Source organism: Temnothorax nylanderi, unplaced genomic scaffold (genome assembly GCF_030848795.1).
Source record: "Temnothorax nylanderi isolate EJ_2023f unplaced genomic scaffold, tnyl_v1.0 TNYL_tig0006_pilon, whole genome shotgun sequence".
NCBI lineage: Eukaryota > Metazoa > Arthropoda > Insecta > Hymenoptera > Formicidae > Temnothorax > Temnothorax nylanderi.
The window spans coordinates 2,245-20,739 of NW_027249068.1; the positions used below are offsets into that span (position 1 = coordinate 2,245).

Genomic DNA, 18,495 nt, shown 5'->3' on the forward strand with positions numbered 1-18,495 from the left:
CATCAAAAAGCAGCTGAATATAAATAAAAGTATTATATATATGCATATTTTCATGTAGAGTTTATGATGTATTTTGTTATGTTATTTTAGATACAGACATTTAAATCAGAAGAAAAACATGCAATACTACTTATAGATGAAATGTCCATAAAGCCTGGTTTGCAATATGATAGAAGTACCAATGCAATTATTGGCCGACCAACAATGAAACTGTCAGGAGGAATGGATTCTTGTGATCAGCTAGCTACACATAGTATGGTATTTATGCTGTGCGGCATTACTACTAAGTGGAAACAAACCATTGGATATGAATATACAGCCAATTCATTTTGCCCGCAAGAAATGGCGAGAAAGATTTTAACAATTATTGAAAAGGCACACGATATTGGATTAATTATTAAGGTAGTACTTTCGGATATGGGAGCACAAAATAGGAGTTGGTGGAGACTTTTTGATATTACAGCTGGTAAATATAGTCAAATAAAAAATTTCACTCAACATCCATGTAACAATGAAGATAAACTATTTATTACAGCAGATTCAGTTCATGTTTTTAAAAATATTGCATGCGCATTAACTGCAGGTAACACATTTTATTTAGATGAAACAATAGTGAAAAAGTATAACTTACCACACAACGAAGTCTCTATCAAACCTATTCGTGAGGTATATATGCTAGACCAAAAAGATACTTTAAAACTGTGTCCACACTTAAAAGAAAAATCAATAAATCCTGCTCACTTCGATAAAATGAACGTTGCTTTAAGCGTAGGATTATTAAATAACAATGTTGCTGCAGCCATATTATATCACATAGATAGAAAAAATATTGATTACAAGCATAAAACTACTGCGTGGTTTTTAAGCACAATATACAAATGGTTTAAGCTTATGACTAGTCGTTATGAGAAACTTGCGCTATCCCATTTTCAGGAAAATATATACACAGAAAATATCACTTTTTTAAAGGAATTTAATGAAATTGTTTATGGGATAACAGTAGTTGGAGATGGAAAGTGGAAACCATTCCAAAGCGGTTTGGTACTTTGTACCCAAACTGCTCTCGATATACAAGATGAATATTTAAACAAACAAAATTTTAAATATTTATTATTAGGCAGATTTACTCAGGATGCGTTAAAAAATTTATTTTCGACAATACGTGGGCGAACATCCGTACCAGACGCACGAGAATTTAAACAATCATTGCGCCTTATTTCTCTATCACAATTTCAGGCAAATATTGATCGTGGTAATTATTCTGTTGTTGATACGGATCACCTTGTACAATATTGTACAGAAATAAAACAGTTAGAAAATAAAAATAAGTCTAAAGACATACAATGTCTCGAGAGCATTGAGAATGAAATATGGGATGATTGGGATGAAGAACTACATACTCCACTAATGCGAAATGAACCTTTAAATAATGAAACGCAAACTGCATTGTATTATTTGATAGGTGCATTATTACGTAAAATTAAAACAAATTACAAACATTGTACTACATGTTTTAATGCACTTGTAAATACTGATACAAATTCAAATGATGATGTCAATAATAGTAATAATATAAGTCTTTTCACCAAATTAAGAGAATATAAGACAAATGTATTGTATTTTCCTACTATGGATGTATATAATATCATATATAAATGCGAAATATTATTTCGGCAATATGAGACTGATTTATTATCTAATAAGTTAAAACCTATAGAATTAGTTAATAAATGTTTACAAATATATTCGACGGATTTTATTCCAGCATGTCATAATATTATATATAAACTACTAAAAATATTTGTTATTTCACGTATACATTTTGTTTTAAAAACAGACTGTGATAAGAACTTTGTCAAAGCTATTCCTTCTTCTAGTCGCAGTGTCGCAATGAAGAAATCTGTGATAAATTATAAATGTTATGAAAAAAAGAAGTATATAAGTAATAAAAAAGAATAATATATTTTTTATATTTAATTTTTAGTATTTATTTGTTTTTCCTTCTTTTTAATATTAATTCTTATAAAAGTGTAATTTGAAATTGCCACGTTATGGAGCCAAAATGGCTGACAATTGCGTTACTTTATAGATCTAGTGACTTTAATACCTAACGGGTATCAACGCCATCTCGCAGCGCACACAGAAAACAACTACCGAAAATACCGCCACTTCGCCTCTTCCCAACACACACCTAACCTAACAGCTACTCATATGTCACTCTACTGTACATACTTGTACGCATAACCTTCCCAAACGGTACGAGTACGGGCGCGTCCTCCCTTTCGTGTTCTCTTTCGTCAGCGCGGCCGAGTCGCGGAGTCGCCGAGTGCCGAGTCTGAAGCGCGAGTCTCGTATCGCGGACAACCGCGTGCAAACTCGCGCCGCTATTCGTTTTTCTCGCTCGGGCATCAGGGCATCAGGCCCGTGAGGCCCGTCAGCCCGTGGCCATCGCCGCTGCCGCCGCCGTTGTCGACGCGACGACGACGACGACGACAACGACGACGACAAGGCCGACCTGTATGCCTATTCTCTAACTTTTTAACGACGATGTCGCTATCGTTATGTAGCGACGATTGTCGCTTGCGCAGACGACACTGTAACCATGGTGTTAGAAGACAGGTGTAACATTGCGCATAATGGCGGCCGGAGAATACGACAGCCAATCAAATGTTTATCCAAAATGTGGCGCCACATTTAAATGCAGCATTAGTCACAGTTTGTGACAAAAATGCAAACAAAAATAAAAAATTTGTAAATATAATACGAAACCTCACAAATTAATTAAAAAAATATAATACATAATATACTAATGATAAAAAAACAATTTCTACATTAATAAGTAAATAAAGAATAAATATTGCAAATAAGGAATTAGAAAACGTTATTAATAAGGAAGTATACAGAAATGATTACTCGTATTGCAAACTGTAAGAACAATATTCCTGACACAATGTTATATTTAAAATCGTCTTAAGTTTATTATAAAATGCTATAATAAAATAGCCTTTGCAGCATCTTAAGATAAGCTTTTCTGTAATCTGAAATCTAAGATTAAACTATGAGCACCGTTCTAAGTTGTAGAGACATGTAATTGATTGTAATATAAAAGAAAGTGTAGGAGTGATATTATATTAAAACAATTATAAATAAAGGAATGCAATTTTTCCAGAACATGTTTTTATTTTACATTTTGTACATTTTCGGTAAAATAAACCGCCGCGTACGTCTGGAGGTCGGTTATGTATCGAAACGAAGTGAAAATTACAAAAGTCAACGGGAAGACAATGATGACGAGGACTGTGAATGACGACGACAGCACGTTGGCATAGCTTCTCCGCAAAAATAGAATATCTAATATCTAAACACAATATATATATAACCTTTAATTATAATATACTTTACAATAATATTGAAGGAGCCATATTGCTTTTGGCATCTTGGATAAAGTTCTGATTGGTCAAAGAAAATGACGACTGCGCATCCTCGAAACTGTTACACCTGTCTTCTAACACCATGACTGTAACGATAAAGCTATTCTGTAACTTAGGCTAACGATACCGTATCGATACAAAATGCGGTACCGACGTAGTTACCGAAACGAGTATACTCGGATTCATATAACTCTATCGCTGTAGTATCCAGCCAATAAAATCTCGTCTTTGAAACCTCCTTTCTGATGAGTTTAAGAATGTTAAAATAAGTTGAGGGGGTCGATTGTGTATCTTCCCGGGAAAAAATGTTTATATATTGTACAATTTTATCTAATTATATATATAACTTTGTAGATATAATTATACATGGATTTTTACCTGATCTAATTATATATAAATAGATAAAATTGTATATAATTATATGTAATTAGATCAAACTATGCATACTTCATATATATATGTATATAAATGATTAGATATAATTATATATTTTTGGATACAATTAGATCAAATCTTTAATGGGTTCATTTTTGTGGTAAATATGTAGAATCAAAAGTGAAATGATTTGTAATATAATGTGAAGAATTGTAATATAATGTTGCATAATTTGATATGGAGTTATAAATATTTTGATATAATTGCATATAAATGAATACATAAACAAATCTTATTATATATATGATTATATATAATATGATATAATTAGATAAAATTGTATATAAACAACATTTTTGAAACGGGTTGAAACGAGGTGAAAATTACAAAAGTAAACAGATTTTACTAGATTTCGTCACTTTTGTCGTCAATTTTCACCTCATTTCAAGATACACAATCAACCCCAAGGTTAAATAACAAAGGTGCTCGATTCGCCACAGTCCATCATCCACGCTCCACAGTCGAGTCGCGTTCACGAGGGAGAAGACACTACGTGTTTATGTCCTTTCGTAATTCTTCGCCCGCCGACAAGGCGCTCAATCCTTTGGACGTTTCTCGAGTTTCGTTTCGTTTCGCGGAAGCGAGGGGTTTTTTTTTCGGATTGTGTCAGCGAAACACCGTCTCGCGCCGCGAGGTTATTCTCGGATCTATCTCGTCGAAGGTGCGTCGAATCTGGTGAGAGAAGACCTGCGAGGGGAATCGTCCGCGACGAGAGTGATCGATTGAAACGACGAGAGATAGTCCTTCAGAAAATTTTATAAAACAACGAGATCCTCGAATTTACAATGGAAATCACAAGGTAAGAATACTCTACTGGAAATCACTAGAAGAATACTCGGTAAAAATACACATTATTGTAAGATTTTCGAATAGATATAAGTGGACAATATTCAAATAGAGATAGACACATGAGTCGGTTGGAAGATTAAATGGAGTAGTGGAAAGCCTTCGCGCGTTCCGAAGGAAGGCACGGACGGACGGCAGAGAGATTTTATTTTTACCAAATACTCAAATGAATAGTAAACACTTATCCAACTGTTATGTTTGCTGAGAGTAGCCTGTAATATTAAAACTTCTTTTAGGAAATCTGGAAAAAGTCGTCAAGGGAGAGCCACTCAACGACAGATTGAGGCTCTAATTACTTATTTAGAAGAACATCCTCATGTGGCATCTGGCAAATTTACAACTATGAACAGTCATGCACAATTACAAGGAAGTTGGGAAGACTTAGCGACATTTTTAAATTCATTAGTACCAAAAGGCAAAGAAAAGGATGTAAAATCCTGGAAAACAGTAAGTAATAAGTATATATGTAACATGTTATTATTCAACAAACATGATGACATTTTAATGATGTCACAGATCATAAAAATCCTTACCTTTACCATTATTAATTTGTCATCATGTTTGCTATGTAATGTTTTCATTTTTAGTTTAATAATAATTATTTTATTTTCTTACAGACATGGCGAGATCTTAAATCTAAAATTTCAGAAAAAGTACAAAAATTGAGGAAAGGGAGAGCAGCTACAGGAAATAATCCTATTGACATAATTTTATCTGAAGTAGATAAAAGAATTCTAGGAATTATTGGGCATGAATACGTACAAGGCATAACAGGCGTACCTGATAGTTTTCCCGAAGAACATAATGTAAGTAAAACGCGTTAAATTGTTTTTCTCTTGTTGAATCATTTTGTACCTGCACACTCTATACACTTATACACTCTATACACTTATATATGTGCGATTCTATAAAACAAAACATTTGTGTATTTGATGCATGTAGGATGCCATTGAAGAATTGACAGCAGGAAATGAAAATATATTACAGGAAATGCCAACTCCAATTATAATATCAGAATTAGATAACATTCCAATTATAATACAAGAATTAGATAACATTCCAAATGGTGCCTTTCCTTCATTTCTCTCTTATATTACGTTGCTACAAAAGGTTCGTCACAAAGTTGTGTGCAAGGGCACATGATATTGAAGCAATTTTGATTTAACTTCTCGCGGATTATAAGAAATGCATCAAATTGAAATTTTGATGCATTTCTTATAATCTGCTAAAAAAAAACTTAAATAATTTTATTTTAAAAAATTATTCGTAAGAAAGACGAACGTTTTGTGGTAACCTAATTTATATTATTATATTATGTTATAAATTTTCCTTAATTTTTTAAACGTAAGAAAATATGTACAATTTTATTTTTTAGGCGTCACAAATGAAGATGAAAGCGAACAATACAATGAAAATACAATACAGAACGGGACAAGCAGAAAACGTAAATATGTTACATCACTATAATTAAAGAAAAAATAATAATAAATTGTGTATGTTTCCTATTTAAGTTTAAATTGTTATATATATATATATATATATTTATTTACAGGTAGGAATGAAAGAGAATATAATAAAGATTATAATGTTACCGAACAGAATGTAATAGATAATCCATGTATGTCACAAGGTATTATATTAGCTTAAAATTAAAGTTTGTCATAGTTAAACTTGACTACATATTCCAAACATTAATACTACTTTATGTTTTCAGAAAATGCAACACAGAACAGGCCAAGTGAGCGTAAAAAACGTAAATATGTTACAACACTATAATTAAATAAAAAGAAATAATAAATTATGTGTTTTCTATTTAAATCGTTTTTATATATTTACAGGTAGAAATTCAGAACGTTTAGGAAGTACAATTATATGATACTCGAGAATCTTTTGGAACAATAGCAGATAAACATGCTGAAGCGATGAAGGTTAATCTTTCTGTTTATTTCTCAAAAATGCATTTTTATTTAACTTTATTTCAATAATATTATATGTTAACAGATGCTAGCTGAAGCAATGAAATTACAAGCCGATGCTACTTTGCAAATAAGCAGTGCTATAGATAAGATGGCAAGAAATGAGGACCGACAGACACAGATATTGGAAATCATATATAAATGTTTAAAGGACTAGTGTATACCTTGTTTAAGAGGTTAAGAAAGTTAAGGATTAAAGATCTGTATAGATTAATAATCCGTTTAAGAGTTTAAAAGGTTGTTATATATTGCATAGCGCAAGTGATGGACGATAAGGAGGTTGAGTGAAAATTATATACATTGTTTTATAATTTTTATTTCAAAAACCAAACAAATGTATATTTGTAGTTAATTTAATAAATTCAAATTATTCTTGTTCATAAATTTCTTCATTCCCGTTATCCCATGCACAACGGTAATTAGGGAACCAGTCTCGCATAATCTGCTTCTGTACACGCTGTGCTAAGGCTCTAGGTCCTCTGCGAAGTATTACCTCTTGTTCTTCTACATTATTTGCATGATCTGCATGTGCATCGTCAATGATTATATTTTCTTCTTCCTCTAACTCCAATGGTAGCCGATAATGTACACGCATATTATGCAAAACTGAGCATGCGTTCACAATTTGTCCGCTGATTTAGCCCCGGTCTACCCTACATCAAAACACGTTGATAAGATAAACATCTCCACATTCCTTTTATAATTCCAAATAATCTTTCCACGATACTCCGTGCTTTACATAATTTCTGATTATAGTGGAACTCCACTGAGGATAATGTGCCAATGGTGTCATGAGCCAAGGCTCTAAAGGATATCCAGCGTCTCCTGTACATACATATATGTATATAATTAATTATGCAATGAAAATTAGAAGTTGTACAATATTGTACATATGTCATCAAGATTTAATTAATTTTTACCAATTAAATAGGTTCTTTTTTCGCCATGATTATACCAATGTTCCATGACACGTCTAATTGGAGAGGCACTCCATATATAGGCATCATTTCTTGCACCTGGATATCGTGCATTTATATTCAATATTTTCATATCTGGATCGACTATCTGAAAAAATATTTGAATTATCTAATAATATAATATTACAGAGATAGTAATACATACATACGTGTGTGTGTGTTTAATATTATGTATATTGTTTATATAGTTTGCATAACTCTAAATTAATAAATGAGACAAGTATAAAACTTTTGATGATTATTATATTTACTGCTTGAACATTCAAGGAATGATTGCCATGATGATTGACATATGATTCCTCATGAATATGCGGCGCAAGAATATTTATGTATGTACAATCGATGGCTCCAATAGCTCCAGGAAATGGCTGTGCAGCTTGTGCAAATTTATTCTGTACTGCAGCTTTTTCTTGTGCCGTCATAGGAAATTTTATCCATTGGCGTAATAAACGTATATTTATCACTCGTGCCACTTTGCGTATACAACGGCTAGCAGTTGGCTGACTTACTACCAATTCACATTGGTTTCCAGCTGGTCTTTGATAACTGCCGTGAGCAAAGAAACCAATAGCTACTAACACTTGGATTTCTGGAGACAAGCCAGTTATACGTTGTTTTTGTAAATCTTGTCTCAAAGCATTAACAATTTGCATGACTAAACCTTGAGGAAGTCTAAATTGTGCAATAAATTCATGTCGAGGAAGTTCAAATGGATTTTGAGCATCGCGCATCAATCTTCTTTCTACTTTTCTTTCAAGTCTCCTAACTCTTTCTTGTAAGAGTAATACATTCCATGCTAAATATACTTCAGCCATTGTACCTTCAAAATATAGACACGAAAAGATTAATTTATCAACAGATAAATAAAGTAATCGCTCGTGTATGTCAAAATACAATGGGAATAAAGGCCAACAATCGCGCATAACAGTAGATGTCAAATCAATAGTTCATTTAATAATATATACATATGACGGGACGTTTCGCAAGTCTGCAATCAAAGGTAAATCCATGATTTATTCTTCGTTGGATGGCGAAAACGAACCAAGTCAGTTGTTAAAAGTTTAAAAGCGTTAATCTTAAGTCAATCAGCGGTGTGGTCAAGTTTATGATACGTTCTGAAATTCAATGTCTCAATAGCGGGAGGAAGCTTGTGTGGTTGTTTAAATTAATCTCTGTAAGGACTTACAATTACAGAATTAAGTCGTGGTCCGATGTTTCGCACTCTCACGGTCGATGTTAGCTCCTTTGTGTCTCAAATACTAATGGCAAACATTCTCGTTTGGTTAACAGCGAAGATGATTCTTCGAAATGATAATACATCGAGACAATAAATAAATAGCTAGATGTCGGCGAGTTCACTGAGAATACTGTTATATGACTCATCCAGATACTCTGTGTCCTTATTCAAATTAATACCATTTTTTTGTTCTTTAATATGTAGCATTAATTTATCAAAATTTAAAATTAACAAAATTTTTATTATATTAAAAACATATATAATTTATACTGCATGTAAAGATTATAAGTAAAATATAACAAATATAAGTAAAAGATAATAGTAAAATTTTTTTTTATTTGATTAATTTTAGATATTAAGACATTTGTAATACATGTTATTTTCATACTTAATTTTGCTGTAATATTATTTCTTGCGAGCTTTCCTTAATGATATATTTTTATTATATAAAAAATACACTGTATTTACTCGCACACTTTCTATACACTTTACTCGGAGCTTCGGAGCCACTCAAAGTTATTGGTCGCTATGTCTAGTTATGTTGTCGCTATTGCTTATCGAGGGGTACGAGACCCCTCGATAATCTAACGACAAAGTTCGATATTTTATCGACAACTTTAACGACATTTATCGTTACACTGAATTACAGAATACCACTTTTCGTTATAGTGTCGTTAAGTCTGCATAACGATATCCCTAGCTAGTAAAATTGTCGTTAAAAAGTTAGAGAATAGGCATACAGGCGTCCTTAAACAAAATCTTCGTTATCGTTTTTCTGCGGAGCAAATCAACAAAATCTTTCCGCAGATTCGCGTAAGTTCTGAATTTCACTACTATTTTATTATTACTACTTGATATGCGGAAGATATTTCTGTAGTTTTTGAAGGATTATTTTATAACTGAATTAAAATCGCGTTTTGGAAGAACGGTGTTAAAAAGTTCCAATAGCAAAGAGCATTGGATTATCACCGGTACACAACACGTTTTCGTTAGCTCTAAACATCGCGTATATTGCGCAGCAATAAATCCTTCTTAAGCGATGGTAAGCTGTTACCATTTTTTTCCTGCGAGCTAGAAATTTCGTTATTTACACGAGGCGATGATTAACTGCGATACGAAGAACGAAACATTGTGTTCTTCAAATATTATACAGGATACCTCAAGTCTCTAGATGGCTATCCTTATTGAGAAGGAAATCAACATTAATTATAATTCAGACTTAATTAAAATAACCATTTCAAAATTCATATATTACAATATATTTCTTGATTGTATTTAACAAGCAGGAAAGAAAGTAAGTGTAAATCCAAAATTCTTAAGAGACGAAAAAGTGTGACGCAAATGTTCTTATTTCTTAATGCAATTCATTCGTTCTTCGAGGAAGACAAAGGATCATAAAACACAAAGCGTGTGATATTTTCAGCGCAGTCCATTCCGTGATCGCGTATTCTCGTCGAGACGGGACGGATATTTGAGCTTCGATCGAGGATACCCTCGACCTCTGCTCGGCGACCTCTTCTCCGCGAATTGTCCGCGGGGCTGACGGGGCATTCGGGCTGCATGGGCTTTTGAAATTTTCGGTAAACTCGCGGACACAATTTGAATCTACATCCGCGGGTTTTTGTGTGCGCGGAATTCTAACTTTCGTCCCGGTAAATATTTGTCATCCGCCAATCCTACACGCTTATTAAACATATCCGCGAACAAAGCCTTAGTCGTCAAAAATACAATTACAAAACTCCGTTGTTTGCTAAGGGAACAGAAGAATTGTCTCGACGGCATTTTTCTAGAAATACACATACATTTCACCAAATTCGTGGAACACACACCTTGGACAAAGCATGGCAATTTAATTTAAAGACTGCTTAAAAAATTAATTGTGCCTATTACTTTATAAATACACCGACTAATTTGTCTTAATAAAATTTATTAAGGTGCTCCGATATAATACATTATAATTACACGATAACGTGTAAGCCGTAAGGGATACAAGTTTGCAGACTGTCGTCGAACATTCGCAGAATAGTAAACAGCGGCTCGCAGTCGATTTCGTTAATCGGGATCGTTTAATTTCGCGGAGCCACGTCAATTACCGTAGAAATGGAAACGCGCTCTCGCAGCAATCTGCCGATGCAACTGCGACTCCATTCAAATAAATTGGATCGTGTTATGCAGTATGGAAAGTGTCATTTTGCACGATCTTCAGTCAAATCCGAGAGATGTGCTCTAGTTTCCGTCATTTAAATTTCAATTTTTATCTCCTTAATTTATAATAAATGTCGCTTACTTTGACGCTACATAATGTGACGTACGATTTGACGGGAAATAAATCACACTATAATACAATATGACACTATAATTGCATATTTATGACATTATAAAAAAATATTTTTATTATTTAGAGCGGTATTTTTCAAATTTTATTGAACATGAGAAAGTATATTCTAATCAAATAATAGATCAAATTATTATTTAATTTAATATATCATCAAAACTAAATTTTGAGTTTATCTTGAAAAACGCGATTCCATTGTGTACAGATTGCTTCTCATTCTGCACCGATCTCTGCTGGGCTCTATTTTTTGAGATTTACCAATTTTATTCGCCAACGTTGTACACACGCACACGCGCGTACTCGCAACTCGTCTGTTTCGAGTGCGTGAACGCAAACAGCGATCACGCTGATCATCTTCATTTCCAGATTTCGACGGCGACAATCAAGTCTCTCTCGACGACCTGATCGAAACGGTGCGGAGGCTGGCGGGCACGGACGAGCGCGGGCATGCAGGCCCGAAACATTCCCGAAACAGGCCCGGTGTGCATTCCTGCTGTGCGTCCTCGACGCATCTACAAAGGACGGAATCGGGAAGCGATTAATCCTTTTGCCGAAAGCCGAGAGGCCGCTTTCTATTGCAACGAATTTCCGGTGGCCGTTGCTGGTTCCGCGGCAGAAAGTAGGTGAATTGAAAGGAACTGTCTTCTGCGAGGAGAAATCAATTCTGTAAAATTGCTCTCGCTATCTTCAAAGCTGCAGGGAATCGCTTCTAAAACTCGGTGAATTCTCTCTCCTATGCCCCTTTTCAACGAAAAAAAAGAAATTGTTTTTACATTCTACTGTTGAATTGCAAAACTTTTGTTTTTTAATAATACACCTCTTTTCAAGATAGTATACACACATACACGCACACATTTCTCAATAAGATTTAATTTATATATTATAGTATATATATACATAAATTGGGAGAGTTTCTATTAATTCCTTTTAGTTCATCTACATTTTGTAGAAATCGCAATGGACACTGTATAATAATATACGATTATGTTCAATGGTCTTATTGTTTTAGATATTGCAAAAAATGGACCTCTCTGGCACAGGCAACATTACACCGCAAGAATTTATACATCCCAAGTAGCACAAAATATTTTTTAAACGTTTTTAAAGACATTTTTAGTAATGAAAAAAAAATATTTAAAAACCATTTAAATTAATGGGATAGATCCTTTCTTTCTTATAAAAAAAAAATGTTTATTTTAATATTGTAAAAATGTTTTTTTAACATTAAAAAAATGTGTTTTTAATATTAAATAAACGTTTGTTAACATTAAAAAATGTTTTTTAACATTAAATAAATGTTTTATTAGCATTAAAAATTTTTTTAATGTTTAAGAACGCTTATTTTAGAAACGTTTAAAGAACGTTCTTTTTCTTTATCTAGGACTAAGAGAAGTTATAAAGACCGCATTCCTAACTGTTTCTTTATATACTGGGTGTGCGTACAACCGCGCGTCCATCTGAAAAAACTGCTTTATTCTCAAACCGGTCGGTCACATCCGAGTATAGCACCGCGCCCACGTTGCTTGACTTTGTCTACAAGTAGTTGAAAAATCTTATTGGTTCTATGACGCGGAAATTTTTTACAGAACGGCACATAATTTATAAAGCAAAACGACAACAGAAACTTCGATTAAAACATCTCTTACAATTAAATAGTTATTATAAAATAATATTTGAAGTAAATATTAAATAAATATTAAATAAATGTTAAATAAATATTTTTTTCATATTATTATTGCAAATAAATAATTTATGTAAAATAAATATTAAATTAATGTTGAATAAATGTTAAATAAATGTTTTTTTAAATCATTATTGCAAATAAATTATTAATGTAAAAGAAATATTAAATAAACGTTAAATAAATATTTTCTCTAAATCACTATTTCAAATAAATAATTAATGTAAAATAAATATTTAAGAAACATTAAATAAATATCATTTTTACAATAAATTGTACAATGTATAATTAATGAAAAATAAATATTAAAAAAACATAAATAACATTGTCTGCTGCTTGGGATGTGTTCTCCAAAATGCCAGACTTCGCACACACGTTTCAATTTAAAATTAATTAATTTAGCAAAACTTGTCGCGCATGAACTCTCCGACACCGATTCGTTTTAGTACTTTCTTTTGTGTAAGGAAAATTTTCAATTATAAAAGAAATTGAGGCAAAAATTTCTTCACACTTTTATTTTAGGAATCGTATTATATGTTACGATACAATTTTATAATTGAATTATATTTTACTATTTCACTCTTCACGTCTCGTAAATATATGTATAAGTATTATTGCATAAATTTATTGCATAAATACATTACAACATAATAAACTTTCAATACAACTCGATTTAACGTTCAACAGTTAACACTTGTAAGCGATGTAAGTCGCGGTTATCGCTAACTTATTTTGTTATGTGAGAAATTTATAATTATAATTAATTTATGATATATACATACATATATACACACTCGAGTAAAAAATTATTTTATATCTATATATTTTTTCATTAAATTACAAAAGATCAAGTAACAATCGATTATATATTTATATATCTAGGAAATAATGTACACACATAGGTTAGATTAGGTAGGATTAAAAATAGTTATTTTAATAATCAGTAGAATAATACATAGTACAAAGAGAATATTTATTACAAAATTAAATTTGATACAAAAATAGGGCCGTTTATATTTTACAATCAAGAATTTAAAATTTACAACTATCTAATCTCTTTTCCTTAAACGTAATAATAAATAACGCAATTCTAGTTCCAGGTTGAAAATCGTCTTTTCATATCTTGGATTTTATATTTCATTATAATTTTTATTTTGTTTAATTTAGGCACCATGCTATATCATTATATCATTATACATCGTACATATGCAGTATATCATTGAGTTTCTGATTGTCACCCGTATCAAGTTTCGGTTTTTTCGTTCTTAAATCCTCTCTGCTTTTCTTTACATGTGAACTGGGAATCGGATCAGGAAATTTATCGTACCTAGCATGTCCTCCGAAGCCATCAAAACTCATACCACTGCCACTGGCAGTTTTCTGAAATAAATGTGCGGTGAGAACATTGCGACAAATACAGATAACAATATATTAAATACAAGTGTAAAGTGACTCACTTGATTCGGTTGATAAAATTTCGATTTTTTCGCAAGTATCGAAGTTTCTTTCAAACTGTTACTAGATTTCTGTCTTTTTATACCGTTATCTCTCATCGAAAAGAATCCTTGCGATTTTATGCTCTGTGGAGTATCCTCGGTACTATCCTGCAACAAGAAATAATAATTTATGATATTGATATTCCAAATGATTCAAAATAAAACATTTTAGTTAAACGCAATAAGTTATAGTTTACGTACTGGATTTATAATAATGCAGCTATCATTCTTTTCGAGATTTTCATGCTCTTTATGCGCTTTTATGCTCTCTAGCTTTTCCTTGAGCTTTTCAATGGCTGTTTTACTACTAACGCATGTATACGTTATCGGGTTTTCCTGTATATCAAGAAGCTTCGTTTGCAGAGATATCTTCTCGCTCTCACAGATCATTAATCGTTCTTCCATTTCTCTGAAAAATATAATGGTAATAGAATCTAAGGACGATGATTCTAAGACAATTTGATATCTCAAGAAAATTACATACTTTCGCTTAGTACGCTCCTCTGTTAAAACCTTGTTTTCTGTAGAGGCACGCGTGTATTCTTGCTGTAATTTTTTATATTTCTCTCTAACCTCTCTGCTCTTGTTAGACATGTGTTTTAATTCCCTGGAAAATTTAATAATTAAATTTTTGATACCTTTACATGTCACGTTTGATGACAACGGATGCTTGAAAGAATCTGAACCTACCAATCCCTCGACTTATGAGCATGAGTATATTATTGCCATATCATACCTCCATATATATCAAATATATAAAGTACTGAAATATAAAATACCTTTTTAATACTGCTATATATGTTGTAAGTTTGGAAGGATCACTCGTCAACATTATTTTATCATCCACCTCACCTCCTGTAGAAATATCTATAAGACTCTGTACGCTATAAGATAAACATTTAATTGCAAGATTAAATACAAACTTGAAAATTACACGTATATATTTACAACTTGTAAATACTATGAAAAAAAACATACTTTTTCAAATGTTGAAGATTTTTCTTCAGATGTTCATTCTCTTTCCTGTATGTGTTCGCATCTGAACATTGCTGTTTGTAAAACTTGATCTGTTCCTTAAGGGCAAGAATTGCACTATTCTTGCCTTTCATTTCACTTTCAACATTTCGTACTTCCCGTCTTAAGCCAGCTGTCTGCGTCTCCAATTTTCCATTTGCCTCTGTGAGTTTATTGAGATTTTCATCTCTCAACTTTAGTTGAAAAGTCAAGCCGTCAATTCTGTTCTGCAGTGATGCAGCATCTTCTGCGATACTGTCGCTGTTTGAAAAATTGAAATATATCCTGCGTATCGTCTGCTCGGTTGTCCTGTCCCGACATTGTGGGCAGGTCTTTGATCTGCAACAATTCCACAGATCAAGCTAAACACATTCATGTGCAAGCAACATAAAAAATTTTCAAAAATTATAAAAAAAACTTCTTTGAATGATAGGCAAAAAAAGAAAGAGAACTACAAGAGAATGCAGAAATGTTTGATAGTATCAAATATTTACCTTTCTAACCACTGTATCAAGCACGCGAAGTGAAAAATATGTCCACACGGTGTGTAGAAAACATCGTCGGATGGTGCCAGTAATTCACTACATATTACGCACACTAAATTCATTTTATCAACTCCGCTGATGGAAAATCGACAATAATCCGCCTGATTACGAGTGACAATTGGCTTGGTAGATGATCGTTGCGGATTTCACGACGAAGCTCCCATGATATTTCGCTGAACGTTATGTCATTGTGAGTTTTTTGTTCGCACCGTTAAAGTTAGACGGTTAGAAAAATATTAAAATGTTCACCTATACAAATCAGCTGCTTATTATTGACTGTCCCAAAGTGACCCAAAGAGCGAACAACGAGAGACAACCGCCAAAGGCAAAAACTGTTGTTATTTTAAGTAGCACCATCTGTGCTGCATGCACGGTTCTCATTATGTGTCGTTAGTCCTTTCCAGAATATGGTAACATATCGACAGGGTACCACTACAACAAAAATTTCAAACTAAGATTTCTTTTGTTTGTGAAAAATTTCAATTTCTTGTTTTTAATTTTCAAAATTTTTTATTTTAAATCCCAAACTAAAATTTTATTTTAAATTTAGAATTTTAGGTCTATTTTAACTTACTTTTAAGAGAGTGACCATTCTTACCGGTTTCTAGGCCCTTTTCTACGGTTTCAAATATGGTTAAAATAAATAATTTTCTTCAACGTGAAAAGAGAGAAAAGAGGAAAGATGAACCGTGCAAGAAGTTCAGACAAAAAGAACAGGCCTAATGATTAAAAGAAGACAATAATCTATATCAAGAACATTATATATTTCGCTTAGTACATTGTAATTACTATAATTAAGAATTACATTATATTTTATATGAGCATTATATATTATAAGAACATTATATATATCTCGCTTAGTGTAATACTATTAAAAATTAGTTTTCTGTAGATTCGAGACACTTGTATTCTTGCTTTAAGTTCTTATATATATACTTCCCTTAATCTCTCTGCTGTTTGCAGACACGGAGTTTTATTCTCTGAAAAATTCAGTAATTATAAATTTATAATATCATTGACATACTACATTTTCATATATCTCAAATAATTAAAGTATTTAAATACCTTATTTTTAACACGTCTGATATGTCTAATTATTATGTCTAATATGTCTAATATGTATAATATGTCTGATATGTCTAATATGTCTAATATGTCTAATATGTCTAATATGTCTAATATGTCTAATATGTCTGATATGTCTAATAAGATTATTGAGATTTTCTGAATCTTTTGTTCTATTTTGCAGAGACCTAGCACCGTCGTTGTTTAAGAAATTGAAATATATCCTGCGTATGTTGTCCATGGTTGTCTTTCCCCGACATTGTGGACAGGTCTTTGATCTGAAACAATTCTACAGATGAAATCTGAAAAAATTTACAAAACATCTGTCTACATTGTAGTTGACGATTTTATAGTTATTTTGATAAATCGTTTATTTAATACTTTCTGACAGACTTGCAAGTTTTACAATTACAAGCAGATATCATTTTGGCTCGGACGCCGTAGACCCACGTATACAGACGTTAAATATATCCATGCAATATACAGAAATTTTCAAGAATTATATAAAAGCTTCTTTGAATATAATGGGCAAAAAAGAGAACTGCAAGAGAATGCAGAAATGTTTGATAGTATAAATTTTTACCTTTCGAGCCACTCTACCAAGCACGTGTAATGGAAAATGTGTCCACATGGTGTGTGAAAAACATCGTCGGATGATACTAATAAATCGCTACAAATCGGGCATACGATATTCATTTTATGTGGCGTTGATAGAACATCGACGATAGGTAATCTGCCCAATTGTTATGGATTTCACGTGATGAAGTTCTCAGTTCTCTTCTTCTTGCCCTTCTTGGTGAAATGACTCCCGACTCCCGAATCTCCCGACCTCCCGATCCCTGACTGGGTTCGATTATCCCATATTATCCCTAGGTATAGGAATATAGAGATGAAGCGTGAGGGGATCCTATAGCGGCAGTGCACTTTATGCACTAAGTGCACACTTTAACTCGTATTTTATTTATTATAAATGTTTAAGAGCAAAAATGCAAAATCGGGCTGTGTAGGGAACTACATATGAGCTTACTGATTAAATAAATATCCTAAATGGAATAAGATTCATTCGATATTTTGGCTAAATTCTACTAATTCGTAATTTTTTTACGAATTATAAGTAGAATTTAGCCAAAATATCGAATAAATCTTATTCCATTTAGGATATTTTTAATCAGTAAGCTCATATGTAGTTCCCTACACAGCCCGATTTTGCATTTTTGCTCTTAAACATTTATAATAAATAAAATACGAGTTAAAGTGTGCACTTAGTGCATAAAGTGCACTGCCGCTATAGGATCCCCTTAATTCCCTAATACTTAGACGAGGGGTGGGAGCGTTGCGGGAAGAGCGACGAGGTAAAAGATGCCACGTTGAACGTTCTTATTGGATGCAGAAATGTCAATTCAGCATAAAACATCTTATGTCCCAATTTTGGACATATGCTGTCTGGGGGGCCTCAA

General features: G+C 32.5%; 3 protein-coding genes and 2 long non-coding RNA genes across 10 annotated transcripts; 2 read left to right on the top strand and 3 right to left on the bottom strand.

Moving 5' to 3' along the window:
- The first annotated feature begins 1,740 nt into the window (after nt 1-1,740).
- Nucleotides 1,741-7,072, top strand: LOC139776977 (uncharacterized). Of its 4 annotated transcripts, XM_071714122.1 has the most exons (8): nt 3,991-4,665; nt 4,949-5,159; nt 5,330-5,518; nt 6,088-6,156; nt 6,265-6,342; nt 6,427-6,465; nt 6,551-6,640; nt 6,714-7,072. In XM_071714122.1, the coding sequence occupies exons 1-5, from the start codon at nt 4,652-4,654 to the stop codon at nt 6,316-6,318; spliced, it is 537 nt and encodes a 178-aa protein (XP_071570223.1). In that variant the 5' UTR covers nt 3,991-4,651; the 3' UTR covers nt 6,319-6,342; nt 6,427-6,465; nt 6,551-6,640; nt 6,714-7,072. The 4 variants fall into 4 exon arrangements, with proteins under 4 accessions (XP_071570205.1, XP_071570215.1, XP_071570196.1 ...); XM_071714104.1 differs by lacking the exons at nt 6,088-6,156; nt 6,265-6,342; nt 6,427-6,465; nt 6,551-6,640; nt 6,714-7,072 and adding exons at nt 1,741-2,517; nt 5,655-6,080 and having other exon boundaries at nt 4,289-4,665; XM_071714114.1 differs by lacking the exons at nt 6,088-6,156; nt 6,265-6,342; nt 6,427-6,465; nt 6,551-6,640; nt 6,714-7,072 and adding exons at nt 1,741-2,517; nt 5,655-6,080 and having other exon boundaries at nt 4,307-4,665.
- Nucleotides 7,073-7,337: 265 nt separating this feature from the next.
- Nucleotides 7,338-9,266, bottom strand: LOC139776973 (putative nuclease HARBI1). The gene is made up of 4 exons (XM_071714081.1): nt 8,852-9,266; nt 7,917-8,485; nt 7,609-7,753; nt 7,338-7,513 (listed from the first exon to the last, which is right to left on the bottom strand). The coding sequence occupies exons 2-4, from the start codon at nt 8,478-8,480 to the stop codon at nt 7,386-7,388; spliced, it is 837 nt and encodes a 278-aa protein (XP_071570182.1). The 5' UTR covers nt 8,481-8,485; nt 8,852-9,266; the 3' UTR covers nt 7,338-7,385.
- A 222-nt stretch (nt 9,267-9,488) lies between these two features.
- Nucleotides 9,489-12,762, top strand: LOC139777008 (uncharacterized). The gene is made up of 3 exons (XR_011719248.1): nt 9,489-9,715; nt 11,604-11,856; nt 12,247-12,762. It is a non-coding gene; the product is annotated as an uncharacterized lncRNA (long non-coding RNA).
- A 1,110-nt stretch (nt 12,763-13,872) lies between these two features.
- On the bottom strand, nt 13,873-16,370 carry LOC139776965 (E3 ubiquitin-protein ligase TRAIP-like). Of its 2 annotated transcripts, XM_071714065.1 has the most exons (8): nt 16,223-16,370; nt 15,923-16,146; nt 15,393-15,767; nt 15,194-15,298; nt 14,899-15,021; nt 14,616-14,823; nt 14,376-14,522; nt 13,873-14,298 (listed from the first exon to the last, which is right to left on the bottom strand). In XM_071714065.1, the coding sequence occupies exons 2-8, from the start codon at nt 16,033-16,035 to the stop codon at nt 14,110-14,112; spliced, it is 1,260 nt and encodes a 419-aa protein (XP_071570166.1). In that variant the 5' UTR covers nt 16,036-16,146; nt 16,223-16,370; the 3' UTR covers nt 13,873-14,109. The 2 variants fall into 2 exon arrangements, with proteins under 2 accessions (XP_071570166.1, XP_071570158.1); XM_071714057.1 differs by having other exon boundaries at nt 15,923-16,287.
- A 348-nt stretch (nt 16,371-16,718) lies between these two features.
- LOC139777004 (uncharacterized) lies at nt 16,719-18,056 on the bottom strand. Of its 2 annotated transcripts, XR_011719246.1 has the most exons (3): nt 17,622-17,953; nt 17,039-17,316; nt 16,719-16,953 (listed from the first exon to the last, which is right to left on the bottom strand). It is a non-coding gene; the product is annotated as an uncharacterized lncRNA (long non-coding RNA). The 2 variants fall into 2 exon arrangements; XR_011719245.1 differs by having other exon boundaries at nt 16,719-17,316; nt 17,622-18,056.
- Between the last annotated feature and the right edge of the window lie 439 nt (nt 18,057-18,495).